Here is a 23,277-nt window from a genome sequence, read left to right as displayed (position 1 = left end):
CCATCTTGCCATAATGATAAAAACTAAAATGATAAAAGCTATCCATCAGATACTGACTTTATTTAATATCTTTATTTTATATTACATGATCCCTCATCCTGTTTTTTCAACGAAATAACATAATTACCTGTAACAGCGCATAACACGTCTATTCGTATTTTGTGCAGAGGAGGGTCATGGGCCAGGCCCATCTATATTCCACCCCCACCCCCCCAATACTGACCTGCTAACAATGTACGTGTAGATCAAACTATTGTATGGGCCCATTGAGTGACAGCTTGACGCTGTCAATAATCAACCCAACAAATGGAGTACGATAAGAGAGGTATCCGTCGATACATGTATGTTAGGCTTCTCTTCGCTGCACCCTACTTAGGGAGCCTTCGGTAATTATAATTACAAGGGGGCAGGGCCGGGGGGTATCAAGCCCGGTCTGTGGCATAAAATGTGACCCTCCCCTAGTCCGTTGTGCTAAAAATGACCCTCCCTCAATTTCCTTTCTCAAAAACATGACCTTCTGATCAAATATTTCAATGAAAAAATATTTTAAACACCGCCTCACTGTGGCGCTCAAGATTAGTCCTTGGTTGGAGACAGGGATTTTTTCTGTAGCAAGATCTCAACAAATTGATAGTTTCTAAAGGCATTGTTTCCCACTATTACCACCACCACAATGAGTTTGTGTTTGCATTAAATTAATGCCTACGTTTGGGTGTCATTGGCTAACCTCAGTCACGGTGAAGGTCAGAACTCCCAAACACTAGATGAACGCACTTAACTGACAACCTCAGGACTGAAGTCAACATCTCCACTCTACCACATTACCCCACTATCTTGCCACACTTTTCTACCTTTACTACTGTGAGACATGTTCCTCTCCTCACACCTCAACTAGCATTTATTAATTCTCTGCATTTCACTGATATGTTATGATATTACCATGATAATCCCATCAATTCGACTGCTCTTTTAAAACGACCACCCAGAGTCTTAGAAATGCAATTATTTTTCTAATCCTTGCATTGCGCACCAAAATCAATATATTTCTTTTTCATTTTTATATTTCGACACCTAAATATATTCGCCAATTGGGAGAGCTTTAATTTTACGAATCCTAAATAAAAATGAAGAAACTTAAAAAATATTGGCGAAGAAGAAAACTGATTACAATGTTTGACTCACTCACGCCTTGCAATACGTAAATCATAAATCAAGTAATTCGACCACAAACAAAACGTAATTATTAAAACCGGCACTTTACAATGGGTCAGTGGTGGGATGTGGTAGCAGTAGGATTTGGAATCGGTGGCAACGATTGGATCAGGCCAAAATCACCAAATAACGCAAAGCTTGAAAGAAAAAAATAAGTCAAAGTAAAATATGATCCTCCCCTAATTTCCATTTCCTAAGATATGGCCCTCCCCGAAGATCGATTTGTAAAAAAAGTACCCCCACCCAATACCCGGCCCAATCCCCCTTGTAATTACTGAAGGCTCCCTTATGCATAAAGCTTAAGATATCTCAGTCGAGGCTTGAAATTCAATGCACATACTTCACTACACAACAAATGTAACTACCAACAACCACAACGTAACAGACTTTGATCATTTGATTGTACCAGAGTCCAGCAATACAATGTCCATGAATATATTACTATATCGATTTAGATTTACTGATATGCACATGTGTCATTGCTGAAATAGTGTAGCTTTCTACAATTTTTGTGCACATGCAAAGTTATACTAAACAATTCAACCATGTGAAAGATATAGAACATGCCAGACAAATGGTCTGTCCAAGCGACATATATTTTTTGTTTAGTGTATTTTTTACTTTTTTGTTGAAATGCGGTCAGTAAATTCTGCAAAAGAATACATAAATATACCAAATTCAATAACAACATTATGCCAGCTGAGGATATTTCAAAATATAACATTCTTGGGATCGGGATCATCGGTCCCCTGATCAAAGAGGAATTCAACTGTGAATTGAATTCTGCCGACATTTTCAGCAGCCAACTGATATCGTCACAATGACCACGGATTTCATTGTATTAAAATGGCTGTGGTCGAGAAATACTTAAAGGATTTGTTGCACATATTTATAAGTACAGCACCTAGAAATTCCTCGCTCTATAATAAAATGTTCATTCAGAACGCCATGCCAACGACTTTTCAACGATCTGCACTGCGCATGTGCAGTGAAAGGAAAAATAATTGTGAATTTATTGAATTTTATGCGTTTACATGCTTAATTGGTGTAACTACACATGACTGCTTATCAAATGAATCAAGAAATCAAAATTTAGAAAACAGCAACACAGAATGTCAAAAGGCTACAATAACTTAGACGATTATGATGAAGTCAGATTCTATTGTGCGTCGGTAAATTTCCACGTATTTCCCCAGCTATTCTATTCATAGAATGTATGTAGGTATTTGTTATACCCTTCAATACAAGGCATACCGTTTGATTGCATTGGTGTTGTTCAAAATTATAGCAGCAATTCAGACAAATAAATTTGACAAAAGACGGAGCAAAAAACAACCTGAAATAAAACACATACTGCGCGTATGTAGTCGTTTGACCGACGAGACTTTATCACCTCCCCTATACTGAAAATGGAACACCCCGTTAAGTTCAACCTTTCGTCATAGGTTTGCAGTCAAGCATTATCCCTCGAAGCCACACCTGGCGTGGATTGAGAGGGTGTAGGCGGCAAATTCTCAGCCAGTGTCCACATTTGGCTCTCTGGCAACTGTGTTCAACCACCGATTTCTATGTGTGTACAGTTACAATGTTACGAATGTACAGAAGGTAAATATCCCCGGAACAATCTACATCTAAGCTTATCGGTACGTGTGCCAATATCTTAAGTTTTATATTTTTTGAGGGGTTGGAGAGAGCAAGTAACTTTCAATTGCACATTTTGTATTTGTACTACATCGAGACACGCTAGATTTGTATACTGGCATTGACGTTATATTTGTCGTCATTTTCATTACTACCATTAATGATTATCTTAATACACTTGTCTGTAATCTCATATCAACTCGGACATGATGTGAGAAGAGTTCACGCTTACAGTAATTTCACTGCACATACTGTTTGTCATAATAGACGAAATCGCTAAAATAATAGCCTGGACCTAAAATTTGGTATTAAATCTAGGAAATCGCGAGTTATTTTCTCTTTCAGACAGCATTCAAAGGTTTCTACATGTAGTTATTTGTTGCGCAGACTAAGGATAATTACTGAGAAATTTGATCAGATTTCTAGGAAACTAACCAGTCACGATAAGCATTCTCTGAACCTGAAGATTCTTTGGCCCCGTCAGTCTATTGAGTTAAAGTGAAACAAGATGATATTAGTTTTAAGTAACCTGAATGTGTTATACATGTAACACCAATAACAAAAGCAACATGATTTTTAATCGCTTCGTGTGTATTGTTATTTACATGTCGCAATTTTGAGAACAAGATACTGTTGACGCATCCGAAGGCTGTCTCATGGATACCGTGATCGTGTAATGTGTAACTGCAGGAGATGGCATAGACTGTATTAACATGTACTGTATTCCGAGTTGTTCTAACATAATACAAATGTACTGCTTTCTGTCCTCAGGAAATCTTCAAGACCTAAACTTCGAAAAGGTTTCACAATAGTATCGAAGAACTAATTGTTAACTTTCGGCAACGGCGTAGAACTACAGGGAACAAGTCATGTCAAGTGAAGGTGAGAAAATATCAATTAGTATTTTATAACAGTCCTGGTATAAAGACAAAGTAGGCCTTGCCTATACTGTCACTTTTGGTACAGCCTCTTACTACACTTAAAAATTACACGACGTGATCAGTATGGGAAGCACGATCACACCCAATAATTCTCATGGTTACGTTGTCAAGAAATAAAACATGTTAAAGGTAAAAAAAAATACAGAATAGCGTCTGTACCTGACGTCACCAAATGGCGATTGTGCCAAAAGGACAATCGATACGACAACAGCCTATGATTGCCCTGGTAAAATATATAGGGTTGGTTACAGCAATTGTTTTGAATACGAAAGAGAAATTGCGAAATGCCCGAAGCCTTTCGTTTGTTTGTCCACATTCTGACTGCTGGACGATTGCTGTCACCATCAGCAGCGTTCTTACACGAACTAAAATGGATTGCAATTTGTGAGAACGAAAGTCTGTAAAAGTACATTTATAATTACATTAAATTTGTATATAGATACCAATCCCCGACGGAAGTTAACAGTTTAGGCCAGTCTTTGGGAAACTGGTTAGATCCATATTTTTTAAAGATTGTACAAAATACAGGTTGTTACTTAAAGTTTTAAGTGTTCGTTATATATATAGTACCAGCGGTGGCAACGACATGGCGTAATAATAATGCTAACTCTCTCTGTTCCTCTCTCAGTCACCTCCTGTCTGTCTGTCTGTCTGTCTGTCTGTCTGTCTGTGTTGTCTGTCTGTCTGTATGTATGTATGTGTTGTCTGTCTGTCTGTGCTGTATGTATGTATGTATGTATGTATGTATGTATGTATGTATGTATCTGTTTCTCTGTTGTCTGTCTGTCTGTCTGTCTGTCTGTCAGTCAGTCTGTCTCTTTGTCTCTGTCTGTCTGTCTATCTGTTAGTGTGGCCATCCACCAATATTACACATTATATACTAGAACAGTGTACTAGGGGTGTAACATGTAACCCTTGGTTTCTCGAAGGTATATCAAATCAATGCACCTGCAAATGTGTCTTTTCTCAGAAGTCAGTTCCAACAGTCGGTCCTTCAACTGTACTGCAGATTCTACTGAAAAACTGTTGTAAACACATTTCCCAAGAACTGAAGGCTGTCTAAGTACATCACTTAGGGAAATACACTCAAGCTACATGTATAAAAAAGAACCAAAAAACACACGACTCATTATGCAATATGTTTTCCTTCAAGGTACATGAATGGGAATGACGCAACCAACCACTTTTCAACCACTTGTGGTTCTTTCGCAATTGCAATATTCTGCTTGTAGTCGCTTTGTGAGGTTTCATTATGTGTCAAAAGAGATAAGTCATTTGGGAGATATGCAGTAAGTTTATCATAACATCTCAATTAATATCATAACTAGGCAAAGACCATAATCTCGCGCAGGGTAGATTCATTCGTGCCCGGATGCCTGACGATGATATTGTAGATAGCGCCCTCCGAGTGGAGAATGCGCATAGTATATAGAATGCATCCTTGGGTAAAACCGCCCCAAAACATCGCATAACTATCGCATAGTATATGGAACGCGCATGCGTGTACTAGTCATTGAGCCGCTACGCGATATTTCGAAATTAGAGACCAAACATCACTTGAAATAAAGATACTTCACTTCGTCATTAATCTTGCAAATTAAACTGTTTTCTAGATGCATGGGGGAGGGGGGGGGGGCTGTCCATCTCTGAGTATGTATGTATGTATGTATGTATGTATGTATGTATGTATGCATGTATGTATGTATGTATGTATGTGTGTGTGTGTGTGTGTGTGTGTGTGTGGATGTATGTATGTATGTATGTATGTATGTATATATGTATGTATGTATGTATCTATGTATGACAGTATGTATGTATCTATGTATGTATGTATGTATGTAATGTATGTATGTATGTATGTATGTATGTATGTATGTATGTATGTATGTATGTATGTGTCTGTTTGTTTGTTTGCCTGAGGAATAACAATCATTCACGTCATGAATTCTTTATGTACCATGAAAACACTTATCTCTTTGCGTACCACATAGTAATACATTGTCAGCCGTATACAAGAGAGAATGCAGCAATTGCTACTCATACTATGAGATTTAGTGATATGACTCATTACACCCGACATTCTTTAAATAAAAATAGCTACACCTATGACCTTTTATGCCAGTTTGCATATGACCCGCGTACACTTTAAACTGTGTACACAGTTTGAGGGGTAGTTTCTTTTGAAGCATTTAGAATACTGTGATTCGGTTTAATTTGGTTGTAGTGCACAACTATGAACTTGATTTTGGCCGAAAAACTGGAAATAAAATAAAATTATTTTGGTAATTAAAATGTTCGGTAGTGCTCATGTCATAGTAAAAAAGAAAGTGCGTGTATGGATGTGTGTGCTAGTGCGTGCGTGCGTGCGTGCAGATGAGTGTGTGCAGGCGTCCGTAAAACGACTTAAAGTAAAAAAGAATGGCCAGACAGATTGCCTTGATATTTTTTTCTTGGGTGTCAAGTTTGGAAATGATAGCACCGCCGATTTTCGTCAAAAATGGGATATCTGGTCAAAAGACCCTCATAATGACTTGGCCCTTCACATGCAAATTAGTTACAAAAGAATGTTAATTCTGGTCAAAAGTGGTACACAGAAAATGTTTCGCAAGTAGGGTTTTGTAGTTTCTAGTGTTGTTCCGAGGAGTTAAATTAATCAATGAAAGATCATGTGATCAATGTTATCATGTGTAATTTAGATATGGAAATGTAATTTTGGGTCAAAGACTTAAGAAGTAGGTCTCTATTCAGAAATAAATTACTTTAAAGTATAGTCAGTTGTGCTAGAATGTCCTTATGCTATTTTATCTTGTTTTGGATCTGTAGGGATCGATACGTTTTGTTTGTTGTGTTTGATTATCTCACCAACAAATAATTTATTTCATTATTCGTGAGCTATTTGCATTTGGCCTTCAATAATACAAAGCAGTCAAAACAGATTTATGACCTCTGTTCTACTCTAGGCTTTACTGGTAGACGTAGCCAGGGCGAGATTGACGCTATGGAATAGTGTTAAGTTCATAGACTCTACTCAACTATACAATAGTTTTTCACTATGTGAAGATTGCAGATTGTTGGGTTCTTATATAGCGCTTTCCCACTCCGTGCTCAAAGCGCTTTACAATTATTACCCTTGGCTCGGATCAGAACGGCACAACGGCCCTTTAATCTTCCTCAACTCCTCGGGGAGCATACAATCCATACAACATAGTGATACTTTTATTCTGAGTACGGTCGTGAAGATAAAAATCTCTACAACAATAATTGCACAATTGAAGTGTCTGTTATATTGTAACGGCAAATTTGCGTTTATTTCCTTTCATACTTTTGTATGGTCAAGTGAAACAAAATGTCATTCCCCTGTTTATCAACGCTTGCGGCAACATATATAAATTTACCAGAATGTTTAAAGAAAACATAATATCGTATTAACGTATGGCAAGCAGTACTCATGATACCAGTTATATCAAGGAATAGAAAGGTACATACCAGGACGGTACATGGCATCCACCGGTTGTCGCGTTAGCTTATCTAGCTGGTCAGAGTACTGTGACTAGAATTCAGGGGACGTGTCATTGACAATTTTTATGTCATTGTTTTAACGTAGACGACGACTTTGGACAGGAGGTTCCACCCCTCTACATCTACCTGAAGGGGATCCTTGATAAATATCCTGAAGGTGGACAGATTCTAAAGGTTGGTTTATTTGAGTGATTTGTTTCATAATATCCAGTCAAACTATGTTAAGCTGTACTGACTGAGCTTTTCAAATTTTTAAACTGAATAAGTATATTAGCAATGTCACTTCTTAGTAGCTACTTGAATTGCTAACAACTGATGATGATCTACACGTGTGAGTGAGTGAGTGAGTGAGTGAGTGAGTGAGTGAGTGAGTGAGCGAGCGAGCGAGCGAGTTGATTTGATTGATTGATTGATTGGTTGGTTGGTTGGTTGGTTGGCTGGTTGGTATGTGAATGGTCAAATGCGAGAATTGTCTGATAACAAACTACAAAGAACAATGTAATGGCATATCTCACAATGTCACGAAATGCATCAATGCAGTAATATTAGTCTACCATCTTTGCTATATGTTATTTCTGTCAACTTAAATCTTACATCACATGCTAACCATTCTTTCAGAAAGATAAGAATTTTTCAGCTACTTTTAATGGGGGTTTATGTTACTTATAGGAGATAATTCAAAATGCAGATGATGCCGGTGCTACAGAAGTGAAATTCCTGTATGACAACACAGAATATCCACATAAAAATCTCTGGTCTGAGGACTTGAGGGATTACCATGGCCCTGCTTTATATGCCTTCAATAACTCCAAGTTTACTGATAAGGACTGGCTGAGTATCCAGCGACCTGAGCAGAGTTGTAAAGCTGATGACCCACTTAAAGTTGGTAGATTTGGTCTTGGATTTAATTCTGTCTATCATATCACAGGTAATTAAATGTACCATTCAGCACTTGTTCATTTTGGTTATATAATTTGATTTCACTTCGTTGATATTTTATATACCTGTCAGCAACACGATCAGTTTGGATACTATTTGATTCAATATCATCATGCAATGGGTTGTTGCTTCCACTAAGTCAAAGAACTTCCTACAGTTACGCAGATTAAGGGCTGTAGAAAGTTCAAGTAGTAACATCCCTTGGAAGCCTCAGTATGTATATTTTGTGGCAACTGATATCTACTTCAACAGCAACAGTAACAGCAACAGCAACAATAATTAACTTCAGCAGCTTGTCTTGTTACGTAACCACTTTAATTTGGGTTTAAAAAATAGTGTAAATGTTATCAGTCATTAGAGTTATTGTCTTTCTTAACTCTTCACAGATTTACCGAGTGTGTTGAGTGGTAAATGGCTCGGTGTATTTGATCCCCTTGGAACAATATTTGCATACGACCCATACAAGAACATGAAGTATGCCAATAAGCCAGGGAAGAAATGGAAACTCAAAGGTGAGCTTCTTTCACAAGAGCATACTCCTTATAGTGACCAATTCAAGCCATATCTCGGAATATTTGGGTGTGACAGATCTTCCTTCGATAGAGGATACTTTGATGGAACTTTGTTCCGTTTTCCTCTCAGGAAACACCCATCAGTGCTAAGCAGCAATGTCATCACAGCAGACCGCATAGTCGGCCCTGAAGGATGGATAACATCTTTCAAGGAAGACATCGGTCTTACACTCTTGTTCTTGAAGAAAATTGAGTCAATTTATATATATGAACGCCATGGGGTAGATGGAGACATTGAGCTTCTACAAGGGGCAAAGATTTCGGAAACTATTCGTCATCAAGTCAGATCTCAGAAAACTGCTTTTTTAGACCAAGTGCAGCACAACAAGAATGCCATGCCTATATCAATTAATGTTGAAATAGAAGAAGAAGAAGAAGAGAAACAAAGAACTGAGACCAAACATTGGATAGTAGCGCACCAAGTGAAAAAGCCCGAGTTGGAGAGTGAGATGAAGGTATTGACAGAAGACAAAGACTTACAACTACTTCCATGGGTTGGAGCAGCTATGGAAATGGAACACAGACAGCAGTCTGAGAGGGGTAGACTATTCTGCTTTTTGCCTCTACCTCCAAGTCAGACAACTGGTCTTCCAGTTCATATTCATGGGTATTTCGGATTGGGTGACAACAGGAGAAGTATAAAGTGGCCTGATACAGAATCAAAACAGGACAAAACGGCCAAATGGAACCAGCTGCTAACCTCTGATGCCATTCCAGAAGTATATGCTCAGCTGATTCTTACTGCAATAACAGAGTACAGATGGAAACCAGACAGAATATATGCAGCCTGGCCTGATCCATCGCTTGTAAAGTCAAAGGAATGGCAGCAGATTTTCAAGAAATTGTTGAAGTTACTAGTACAACACAATGTATTTTACACTGATGCCTCGGGAGGAAAATGGGTTCAATTATCAGATGCCATATTTGACATTCCAGATCTATATGGAAGTACAGACATTAGAGAAACTGTTGTAAATACTATGTTGGGGGATGGAGCACAAGTGGTAATTGCACCACCTCATGTCATCAAATGTCTTGAAAACCAGTCTATACAAATAACAAAGATGAGTGCACAACTGGTAAGAAATCAACTGAAGAAGGGTACCAGTTTAAGCCAGATGACAAGACAATCCAGACTACTACTTTTAGAGTATGTGTTATCAGACCAAGCCTTCCATGATTTACAGGATCTTATCCTACTTCCATTGGATGATGGCAGCTTTACATCATTTAGTAAATATGGGAAAGAGATATTTATTGCAACAGACGATAATCCTCAAAGTCTTCTACCAAATATGGAAAACAGATTCGTGGCAAGTAATCTAAAACATACTTTACAGTTGATGCTTCAGAAATCCTGTTCAGTCACTCAACTAACTTTACTCACTGCAACAAATGTAGTCCAAAATGTGAAACCAGCACTGCCATACAACTGGACATCAAGTACTCAATCTAAAGTCTTGTGGTATCCTGGCAAGCAGGGTGCTCCACCACAACATTGGTTGTCTAAATTCTGGACATGGTTTGGGACCAAACATGAAATGGATATTTCAAGATTAGAAGGACTTCCACTTATTCCCATAGATTCTGGTGCCAGTACTATCACATTGCTAAAACTCCAAAGAGGTCCAAGAGCAATATTCAAGCAGGTCCAATCATGGACAACACATACGTCCCTTCCTGATGAAATTGTCAAATTAGTGGAAAGGCTTGGATACTTCGTTGTGAAAAACCAAGCATCCTGGTTACAACATACATCTCTGAACAACTACATTGCCTCTCCCAATGCTAGTGGGGTTCTTAAGATATTACTAGATTATGGTGCTGCAAATGTCGCTAGATTCCTTCGAAACAACACGAATTTAGTGGAACCACTGTGTAGTTTCCTGAGACAACTGACAAACCAAGATATACATGAATATAAGCATCTATTGGTAGAATTACCATTGTTCATATCTGTACAGGGTGAACACCACTTATCCATACGTCAATGTGGCATAATTGCGCCATCCAACTTCTCAGACTTGCCATGCAGAAATATGAAAAAATACCTACTTGTTTGCAAAAACCAAAGTTGCCTCGAATTTGCAGAGTATCTTGGAGCTAGGCAAATTGGATTTAATGATTTCCTTGATCATTATGTGTTGCCTGAACTCCAGAATGGCACTTTCACCACAAGTGAAGCACTCAGTATTATGTCTTGGATACTATCTCGCTCTCAATTCGACACCATCATTAAGAAGTATAAATGTATACCTTCAAAGGGAAGCTGTCTACTGCAACCTGGTAGCATTACTGATCCTGAGAACACCCTTATGGTAACTCTTCTTGGTGACAGCAACACACCAACCGAAGCATACTCCAGTGAACCACTGCTAGCATATATAAGAAGGGCTGGTCTTTCACACGAAAGAGATATTAGTTCTGAAAAGCTATATTTCATAGCCAAAGACCTGCACATATCCAGCAATCAAATTTCCAAACACGACAGGATGAAAGGAGAGGCCCTACTTATTTACATTAACACATACTACATGAAACTTCAAGAAATTGTAGTTGTTCAAGGCATAAGGAAGTCATTGGCCATCAGATTAAAGTCACTTTCTTGGATACCCTGTGTGTCTGAATCCCCTACTAAATATCCATCTAACCTGGACTGGTTTGGAAGCCAAGGCCACAATGCCCTTAGACTTTACCGTCCAGGAAATGTCACTGTTAGAGAAAACCGCTATCTTGTTGGAAGTACTATGCCAATCCTTCCTCTTAAGGATCCTAACCCGTACCTGACATCTCTTTTCCAGTGGAAACACCCTTTAGATGGTAACAATTATATGGAAGTCCAAAATGTCGTCTGTCATTTAAAGATGATTGTGTCATCGAAATCGTCAATATGGAGTCCTTCATCAACAAAAAAATCAACAGTAGAAGTCGTAACAGACATTTACAAGTTTCTCTCAACCTGCAACATCAACTTTGTGAAAGAATTCATTAAAGGAGATGGTACTACAAGCACGTTCCCTTGGATTTGGGAGGGCAGAGGCTTCACCCATCCAGAGAAGGTTTCTCTATTATCAGGAATATCTATTGATATGAAGCCCTATTTATTCACGCTACCATCAGAGTTCACAGGGCAATTAAAGTCTTTTTTTCTGGAAATGGGAGTGTCTCAACAGTTTACTCAAGAAGCTCTTATTGACGTACTACAACAGATCCAAGAAAAACATGCTCAGGCTTTAATTCAAGACCAAATAGAGAGGGATCTTAAGCTTTCCTGTGCAATACTGCAGGTAATAGTTAAAGATAGAAATATCAGCAATGAACTAAAAGAGAAGGTCCTTGTTCCAAGAAGTACATCAGGTGAAAACAGGCTGCTCCTTGTTCCTGCTTATCAATGCCTTTACAGGGACAGAGAATGGCTTTCGGGCAAAATAAAGGGTGGTAAGCACTATGTCGTCCATGAAGACATACCAACTGCTACTGCTAAGAAATTGGGACTGAAACCTTTGAGTCACTTTGTTGCACCAACTGATGGACTTGGATATGATTTAGCAGGACCCCATGAAACTGTTATTAAAGCAATCAAACGGAATCTTGATATGTACAAAGAGGGAGAAGAAATCTTCAAAGAGATTATCCAGAATGCTGATGATGCTGGGGCTAGTGAAGTGAAGTTTCTCATCGACCATAGACAAAATACAGATGTCCAACAAAGACTATTAGATCCTGAGATGAGACACTGTCATGGTCCTGCATTATGGGCTTACAATGATGCTTTATTCAGTGATGATGACATAGAAAATATATGTCAAATAGCTTCAGCTTCAAAGAAAGAAACAGTTGAGAAGATAGGACGTTTTGGTCTTGGATTTACATCAGTGTATCATATTACCGATGTACCAAGTCTTGTCAGTGGACATCATGTAATGATGTTTGACCCACGGATGACCCATCTAAAGTCAAGAATCAACAACCCTTCACGGCCAGGAGTAAAACTGGACCTCCAAAAAGATGCCCATAGGGATACAATGAAAACACACCCCGATCAGTTTATGCCATATCTTAATGTCTTTGGTTGCAACATTACAGAGAAACATTTCTACAATGCTACATTGTTCAGGCTTCCCCTTAGAAGTGAACACCAAGTTACAATGGAGAACATCATAACAGACAAGGTTTATCAAATCAAAACATTGCTTGAGGAGTTGATTCCTTCCTTAAAAGAAGCAGCACCAACCCTTCTCCTCTTCACACAGAATGTGAAGAAGTTGTCTGTGTCAGAATTGAAGGCAGGTAGTTGTGATGGAAGTGATGCTGTGGAGATCCTATCAATAAATAGCAAACTTATTAGACAACTCCCAAGAGCAATAAACCAATCACCTGTAGCCATTACTCCCGACAGTCACATCTCAAAGCTTCAAAAACAAACCAACATTCTGACATCAACCTCTCAATGGATTAAACAGGAGAATGATAGTCCCCCAGAGACTTCATATTTAGTTGAAATGTCATTTGAATCGAAGCCATTAAAAACTACTTCTAAGAAGACTACTTCCAAGGAGATGTGGTTTATTAGTTCATGTGCAAGTAATGGTGCTGCATTGAAAAGAGCAACTGAACCTGAAGGCAGGAAGCAAGGTGTGCTACCATGTGGTGGCATTGCAGCTAAATTGGTATCAGGAGAAACAGGCCTAATACCATCACCTATAAAGGGAACTCTGTATTCATTTCTCCCTGTGGCAGTACCAACAGGTCTCCCTGTTCATATCAATGCTTCATTTGCTTTACAGCCAAACAGGCGCCACATCTGGAGTAAAACTACTGATGCTAACAGAGCAGGACAAAGAGATTTTGAAGCTAAATGGAATCATGATCTCATGAGTGATGTCATATGCAAAGCTTTCATCAACCTATCAACAGATTTGACAGTGATGCAAGACCTTGTAGGAAGGTACGATTTTCAAATGTTGTGGCCAGATATCAGTAAGTGTGAGAGCGACTTTCATCCATTTGTGATTGCATTCTATAAAGTGCTCTGCGGTAAACACGAGATCCCGACACCTGCAATCATACATAATGATCTACAGTGGGTGAAGCTACATCAATGCATCCTTCTCGAGGACGATGTGAAATATTCTGATATTTCTAAGAAAGCAACGACCCTCCTCAACAAACAATGTCATCCAAGAAAAGTGATTTATTTGCTTCCATATGTCCAGAGGGGATTCCAACAGTCAGGTGCAGGTGATCTATTGTCTGAGAATACCTACACCGTGAACAAACTTTACAGCAATGCCTTCTTTCAATGTGTAGATGATTTGGCACCAGAAATAAGGAATCCCATGCTCACTTATCTACTGGACAAACGAATGGGTACACAGAAAGATAGGTCATTTGATTCTGATTTGATGAAGCATTCATGTATTCCAGTCTCACCTGATGGACTATCTACTGACTTACCAAATAGACTTGTTGACCCTCAATCACTTGTTGGGAACCTGTTTAATGAAGATGATGGAAGATTTCCCTATGGTGAAGAATTGAGGACATCAGATAGACTACTCTCTTTGAGGGAACTTGGTATGGCTACAACAAAGTTAACATGGGAAGACATTTGCGACCGAGCTCTCTCAGTGAGTGATGTACTAGAAAACGATGGATTTGAGGCTGCTGTAGACCGTACTAACATCATTATGAAAGTAATGGAAAATCTTATTGATGACAGAAAGTATCCAGACGACTTACTTCAAAGGTCCCTGTCTGAGATTCCATTCCTTCCAGTTCTCTCTAGGCCAACTGACTATCCATTGGAGTGGCGTGGCCGTGAGAATGGATTATCATGTGGAAGGCAACTGTGTTCACATCAGTTTGCAAATATCATAGGATCGGTAGAAGAGGTTTTTGATGAATCTAAAATTGATCAGAAGGAGCTGTCACATACTGTTCTGTCCATCCTTGGTATACAAGTTGAGGTATCAATAAAAGATGCAGTTTCCCAATTAAAACTATTGATCCAGAGTAAAGATATAAAGAAGTTGTCAAATGTGAGTGTTGCTGTATACGAATATTTACAGACTATAATATGTGAGGAAGTGATTGATCCCAATACAGCAGATACCTTGATTCAAACGAAAGATGGTATGGATGAAGTGGTTGAACAGCTAAGGACATTGGAGATGTTTTGGGTATCAGATGCTTTTGTTGGCGCGAACAGACTTGCATTCAATTGGCAGGAAGTAACTTCTCCATATCTATATAAGGTACCAAGAGAAATAATGAAAACTAAAAGATTACTGCAAATCTGTGGTGTAAGAGAAGAATTTGGTATTGGTGACTATCTATCTGTATTGGGCATGTTAAAGACCAAAAAGGGAACAGACTGTTTGAACAATAGTGAACACAAGATTGCTATTACAATGATTCGTAAGATAGGAGAAATGAAAATCTCACCTGAGCACTTTGAACAAGAACTATTTGTACCTGATGCAGAAGATATTCTTAGATCAACACAAGATCTAACATTTGATGATGATCCTTACTTACGTAAGAAAACAGATTACATATTCTCACACAGTGATGTTCCATGGGCTCTTGCTAAAAAACTTGGTATTGTACCAGCAAGAGAAAAGAAGGCTAGAGAGATATCATCTTTTAAAGGATTCACACATAGCTTTGGCCAAAAAGAAGAACTGACAAACCGTCTCAAGGATATACTTAAGGCCTATCCAGATCAAACTGATGTTTTAAAGGAACTGTTGCAGAATGCTGATGATGCCAAGGCAACAGAGGTACATGTGATTTATGATCCAAGATTGCATCCAGAAGACAAGATTTTTTGCAATTCATGGCGAAATATGCAAAATCGCCCTGCAATATGTGTTTACAACAATACAGTCTTTAGTGATGGTGACATTGAAGGCATACAGCAAGTTGGCATCGGTGGTAAACAAAGTGATGCAGAAACCACAGGGCAATATGGTATTGGCTTTAACTCAGTGTACCACTTGACTGACTGTCCGTCATTCCTCTCCGACAACAGGAAACTTGGGATATTTGATCCCCACATCAAATATATAACAGATACAGATATAGAAACTCCAGGTATTCTGTTTGATCCTGTGAGCCAACTGAGAGATACATTTGAAGACACACTGAGTGGATACCTTGGAGATAAAATATCACTTGAAGGAGGAACTATGTTCAGGTTGCCATTGAGGAAACAGGGAGACATTTCCTGTATATCTGACAAGAACTATGACAAATCAAATGCAGAATCTTTATTGGAAAACTTCCAGCTGCAAGCATTCGATAGTTTATTATTTCTGAATCATGTAAAGATAATAAAGATATCGAAAGTCTCTCTAGAGGGACATCTTGAGCAGCTATACTGTGTTGAGGCAGTAGTAAATGATGATGATAATGTCAGAAGAGAAAAATTCACTGAATACATATCTACATACAAAATGACCAATGCCACTGATATTCCACCAAGTTTAGTAGATTATAATTTGAAAATCAACGATGCAAAAGGAAGGTCAGAGGATTGGTTGGTTGTCCAGCAGTTTGGCTTCTCAGAGAGTCCTACAGTTGACCTAAACAATGAAGACATTGGGAGACTCCTTCCTAGAGTAGGAGTTGCAGCTTTGGTTCCAACTGATTTGAAGAATGATTCGAAGCAACAGCAAGTCCAGGTTGAGAAGGACTACAAAGCTTATTGTTTCCTTCCACTGCCAATCCATACAAATTTACCGGTACAAGTTAATGGCCATTTTGCATTAGATAGATCTCGGCGTTACTTGTGGAATAACTCCAGCTTAAGACTGTCAAAACAGGACTTCCACAGTGTTTGGAATGAACAACTTATAAGTAAAGCTCTTGCTCCAGTATATTCTAGTCTTTTGAAGATAGCAGGACATCGATATCTTCCTACTAATTTCGAAAGTGGTAATTCAGAAGGAGAAATGAACAACATAAGGTTTCCAAATCTAGAATGGTATCACAATCTTTTCCCTAGAGTACAAGTCAAACAGGACATTACAGAAGCAGGTGTTAACTGGACGAGAAAGGGAGAATGGAATTTCCTGGCAGAACAAACACTTACCTATGTGAGCAAAACAGGGATGTCCGTTTTACCCCTTGTGAGGAAGGATTGTCTAAATCAGTCTACTCTATCATGGCATGAAGCTAATAGTGAGGAGAATCAAGCATACTTTGATGCACTGGGAACAGCAAAATCTCATGAAATAATTCGTAGATTCTTGTTGCAGTCTGGCTTCAAGCTGCTTGCTTCACCTATGGAACTGTACCGTTCTTTCAAGAATTCAGGGGTTGACGTCTGTAAAGCTACACCAGAACATGTCCAACAATTTATGCGATCCCAAAAGTGTCAAATTGGAGATTTGCCTTGCAATATTCAAGCATCTACGTTTAGGTGTATCGAAGAATATGTTGAAGTTTTGAAATACATGCTTGATGGAATACAGAAGCCTAATGATCTAAAAGGGCTTCCACTGATGTTGCTAGCTGATGATACAATAAGTGTATTTTCAGAGCAAGAATGTCCTTACCTTTCCTGCTATAAATCTGTTCTCCCATCAATGTCTTCAAAGTTCATTCATCAGGATGTTGTGATCACATTTCGAAAATTCATTCATGAGAATGACTGTGAAGATTTACCAGACATTTGGAAGGAATTAACACCACATGAGTTATCCCAGCATTTGCATACTGTGCTGCCTGACAATTGGCGAGGAGTTAATGATTTTATTTCACTGAAAGAGGAGCACAGCAAGGAAATGTACTTTGAATGGTTGAAGGTACTTTGGAAATATCTTTGCTCGAGGGATGAGGAAGACCCCTTGAAACCTCTGAATGAATGGCCAATTATTCCTGTAAATGGTGAGCAGTTGGTGTGCCCAGCTCAAGGAAAGAGTGTCCTGAATTTGTTTTCCTTTGAAAACGAACGAGGTTTTCGTAAGGATGTCATTGACATTCTACAAAAACTTGATTGTCCTGAAATTGACTGCAACATGATAGAGACTGCAATGGTTACCACAAAGGAGAAGATAACCGAATGCCTCAAGCAATATGTTGCATCACCATTATACTGTAAAGATGTTCTATTGTTACTTGCTTTTCTGATGAAGAAAAGGACAGCATGCTTTACCAAAGTAACTGAAGATGAAGCTGAGAAACTTCTACAATACTTTCAAGAAGACGTGAAGTCTTATGATTCTGAGATGATTGGTATTCTTAAGTCTTTGCCTTTATATAGGAATCATAATGGTGGTTTAATCAGCATTGACAGTTACAATCATTGTCACCTCATTTCAGGAGACTTTCCAACTACAGAAGATGTGATATGGAAAACTCGATGCAACTGTGTGCTCTTATCTCCTATACATCATCTTCAACTTCTGCTACAAATTGTTGGTGCTGTTGACACCACAGTATTAGAGATATACAAAATGTATATTATACCTAATTTCCCCATCATATCTCAAAACACCCGCTTGATTCACATGAAGTACATCAGAGATGAAGTACTTCCTAAGGTGAAGAAGAGTGAAAAGGAAAGCCTTGTCAGTATACTGTCATTGGTTGAGTTCATCCCAACACGTAATGGTGGCATTATAAGGAGACCTGACTATTTCTACGATCCAAACAACCCTGTGTTCAAAATAATGGAAGGGGAAGAATGCCTTCTCCCAGAACACTTTAGAGTATATCATTGGTTCTATTTTTTAAAGGAGCTTGGGCTTAAAACAGAAGTAACGCATGGATTGTTTCTTCAATATGCAAATACAGTTGCTGCCAACGCCATCAGATATGTTGCTACAGATGAGAAACATATATTGGATATGTCAAAGACGTTGATGGCAGAACTAAGCGAGAACATCGCACTTCATGTCCCATGGTTCCTTGTAGAATTGTCACGAATTAAATTCATTCCATCAGCACGTGTTAGGAAGGGGCTATGGAGTTTACATCCTCCTTATAAGCAAGATGGTCTTCAGCGAATTCCTTTCATATGTTATAGAGGTAACACTTCTGAGAGTGAAATGGAATTGGCATGGACAAGTTCTTTTCTTTTACCATGGGATGCAATACCACGACGTTATCCTGACCTCAATTTAAAGGTGGACCTTCACAAGTGTTTAGGGATTTATGAAAAACAATCCCTCGACAGTGTAATCATACACTGTCAGAACATATGTCACCGGATGGCTGAACAAAATTGTCCAGAAACTGAAGATACTGTACCAGATGTGATTAGGAAAACTTTAGTTCTTGTTCTAAAGAAACTGTATGAACGTTTCAATAGGCACATAGATAAAAACAAAGAAACCCTTCAAGATAAATTATACGACACCCCACTGATACCAGTTGATGATAATAGAGTGCTTGTCCGTGCTTGCCAGTTAGCGTATCACTTTGGACCATTAGCTGGTGACGAATTTCAACCGTACATGTATACACCACCTAGAAGTTTGGGTTTATTTGAACGGTTATTCAAGGTTCTTGGTACTACAGAAGAGGCAAGCTTCCTGCAGTATTCAAACATTCTGTCTACTCTACATGACCAGTCCAAATCCCAAACCATGGATCCAAATGAGGAAGCAAAGGCACTAGCAGCTACGAAAGGGCTATTTCACAGTCTGGCTAAGAATAAAAATATGAGTGTTGACAACACAGTGAAATCACTTTATTTGCCAAGTACATCTGGTAAGCTGATATTATCAACCCAGTTGTATAGTGGTACTATGTCACTCTTGAATCGTATGGATACATCTACACTAGAATTTGTGATGCCATTGAATAAGTATGGATGCGATACCAATGATGAGGCTTTGAGCATTGATTTACTACCAACACATCTAAAACCAAAAGATGTTAGTGAATATTTGCAGGAGAAACTAAGCAGTGATGCCAAACCTTGCATTGCAGCAGATGGCTGTCACTACCTTCTTCATTTCAAAGAGATTTTACAAAGTCAAGAGTTTGAGTCTGTTCTACTTAGACTAGTGCGTCATCAACGTGGAGTCGGATATATGAATCCTGACAAGAAGAGTATCATTGTTGATTTTAAAGAAAGGCTTACCTTGTTCTGTATGAAGAAATTGGAAACAGTGTTATTTGATACGAGAGTACATTCAAATACATTCGTGGAAAAAAGCCAGCAGGAAAAGCAGATCATCTGTGAAAAAGATGGTAACAACTACAAGATATACTTGAAGCATGGAGATATACCTGCTGATTCTCGTTTGCTGGGTATGTTAGCAGAGAGAGTCAATAAATCCATATCCAATCAACTAAAAGACTGCACGATTCTTCCAATACTACTATCAAAAAGCATTGAACAATTCCATGACATATTGACAGAAGATTACTCAATACCAGAATATGGCAACAGAGAGGCAGTACAGGAAAACGACTCTTCCCCAGGCAAACCAGTTCCAAGTGACATTATTCATCTTCTAGATGATAACCCTATCAATACCTTCCGACAAAACGATGTTGTTGCTTTCAGAAAAGCAACATATTTCAGCAATGGTGATGGAGATGAATCATATGAGTTCATATTTGGTAAAGTTAAAGTGGTAATTAAACAAGAAGGTCAACTGGAAGGTGTGTTTGGATTTAGAAGGCGGTACGCTGTGGATATAGGTGGTTTAGATGCTATTACTGTAAGTGGTAATGATCTTTACAAATTTCAGCGACCTTGTGTAAAGCCAAGAGCAGTGGAAGTTTACACAGGACCTAGAGAGAGTGATAGGTCACGAGAAGAAGTGGCAGAGGCTAAAGAAACTATGTCGCTTGTTGATGCAAAGAATGAAATTGACAAAGCACTTGAAGAGGCTTTTCAGTTGTCACACAAAGAACGTCATAAGGTCGTACATCGTTTGAATAAAAGATGGCACCCTGACAAAAACCCTGGCAATGAGTATATAGCAACAGAATCGTTCAAGTATCTACGAAGAGAAATTGACAGGCGAGAGGAGGGTAGACCTTATTCTGAACGCTTCAGTAGATTCTATGATAAATGGGATGATGAAGCTACGAGACAGAGACAACAGCGAGAAGAGTACGAAAAGAATTTCTCCAGAAATAGAGAACCTTTTGGAGAATCTTCTTCACATGGGTCGTATGTACCACCCTCATTTAATAAATCAACTCCAAATCCTACAGCGGCACGCATATGGTTTGAGCAGGCTGAAGAGGATTTGTCTTCAGCTGAACAAGACTTGCATGCAAACGCTTATGCCTGGGCCTGTTTCAAAATTCAACAGGCAGCAGAAAAAGCTCTAAAAGCTGCAAAATTATCGATAGATGGAAAGCCAAAACATGATAGCACAAGCCTGTTGACACTTGCATATGATGTGCAGAAACATCCAGATTGTCCAGATGGAATAGAAAAGGATTCAGATGAATTGGAGAAATTTGGTTGCGACTTCAATGCCACAAGATATCCACGCAATAACCAGACAGCCAGTGGGTTTTACACACAAGATCAAGCCGATGGTGCCATTAAAGTGGCTAGGAGGTTACTTGGCAACATCAAACTGTTCATTGGTATTAAGAGATTCTAAAGACGATTGTGAATGAACAGCCCCCCATTTCATAGATAATTCCATTTAATATGTGATACTATTTCAAGCAAACTTCATACAATGACTGAGTTAAAGCATATTACAAGAAGAACCCCACTTAAAGAATTAACATTGGCATTACAGGTTTAACAAATGACATTGAAAATATCCTTGGTCAATAGGTTGCGTAGTTACTTTCCTGAACTGTGACTTACATGAATTCAAAACTAGTTTGTAACACACGCTACAATAATTCAATAGTCTTCAATTTTGTAACGAAAGATTTTAATATTAATTATAGCATCGCACATAATCAGGTATTCAAATGAATACTTCTGAGACTTTATATCTAACATGACATCCTGAGGGATTGAATTCACAGACTGATATCAAAATTAAGAACATGTATTCTGTATAGATGGGTAGAAGTAAACTTTCACAAATTCTCATTATACATAATTACTATCACAAACAGTGTTACAGTGTTTGACACAGAATCAATGCCCGAAGGGGAACTATTTGCCCATCTAGCAAAAGGCGTTACATTAGCAAAATTTACCTTACTAAGGAATTCTTGCAAATCCCTTTAAAACTACTTCCCTAAACCCCTGGTGGCTAGATCTAAATTTGCAGAATGCCATTATGGTAAATGCACCCGCAAGTTTTTGTCTTATGAGAATCCTACCATCGGGTATGAAAGATATGGAAAAATTAATTGATGTATCAGCTGAATGTAGAAAAAGTATCTCATTCAGTTGAGGGAATTACTGTTCAACTGCTAAACCTTCCAAATGCCATATAGAATATTTGGTTTAAAATTCATAGGTCATGATGTAAGTCAAGGGTTATTTAAAGTTAAGTTAGACAAAGTACAACTATTGTTAACACCGGAAACAGCAAGTCATTTTTTAGGATTTGCAGGTTATTATAGGAAACGTATGTCAATTCAAATTCCAATATCATTGCTGTACCATCGACCGATTTGACTAGACAGTTAAGTAGGGAGAGTCTCAAGATAGAATGTTCAAGGTAAAGAAACAGTTTTGAAAGAAATATTACAAACTGACTAATACACGTGATATTAGTATAAGTGCTCTACTAATGCATGAATTTGATGACAGCCAATTCCTATAAGCATATGCTAGTAGAAAATTACTTCTTCTAGAGAGGCCATAATGTAATTGTGAGAGAAGACTTAGCAATTGTATGGGCTATGCAGACGTTTTAGCAATACCTTTATAATCGAGAATTTGTGTTTGAAACCGATCACCATCCATTAATATATCTCAACAGGACAAAATTAACCAATAGTAGATTAATGTGCTGGGCACTGTATTTGTAATCTTTTAATTTATTGGATTGAATCTATTCAAATGTAGTGTTAATGTGGAAACCGAATGTTGAAATCACAGTGTAACAGAAATTAATTGAGAACAAGTTCCAGAAATGCGTGATGTACTATTTCAAAAATAGGACATTTATGAATGATAGTTGTGTCCAAGTAAACATGACTGTAGTTAGTTTATTTTTTCTGTTATCCAAAAACATTGGCTTTGGGAGGGAGTACGTGCTTATGTTGTATGTAAATCGGTGAGTGTATGTTACAAATGTAGTTGGTAGCGAATTATCATGTTAGGCTACCGGATGACCGAGTTGTTTACATTAATGTAAAGCCGTTAGCAGAGAATTAGCATATAATAGAATGACATATGGCCGATTTTGGTATTCAAATGTGGTAGCTCAATTCTTATGTACACATGGATGATAGACTGAAAAAACACTTCTAAATTGCGAAATGTGAAATAACTAGACATCAGTTACAGGCTTTTTCAGCACATTTTTACATTTTATAAGACTACTTGGCTC

General features: G+C 38.3%; 1 protein-coding gene across 1 annotated transcript; it reads left to right on the top strand.

The window, feature by feature from the left end:
* Window positions 1-4,078: 4,078 nt before the first annotated feature.
* Window positions 4,079-21,411, top strand: LOC144437060 (sacsin-like). Its single transcript, XM_078125927.1, has 4 exons — window positions 4,079-4,178; window positions 7,399-7,487; window positions 7,983-8,241; window positions 8,639-21,411. The coding sequence occupies exons 1-4, from the start codon at window positions 4,079-4,081 to the stop codon at window positions 21,409-21,411; spliced, it is 13,221 nt and encodes a 4,406-aa protein (XP_077982053.1).
* The last annotated feature ends 1,866 nt before the right edge of the window (window positions 21,412-23,277 follow it).

Source organism: Glandiceps talaboti, chromosome 6 (assembly GCF_964340395.1).
Source record: "Glandiceps talaboti chromosome 6, keGlaTala1.1, whole genome shotgun sequence".
Taxonomy (NCBI): Eukaryota; Metazoa; Hemichordata; class Enteropneusta; family Spengelidae; genus Glandiceps; species Glandiceps talaboti.
This window is presented reverse-complemented; position numbering and strand designations above follow the sequence as displayed.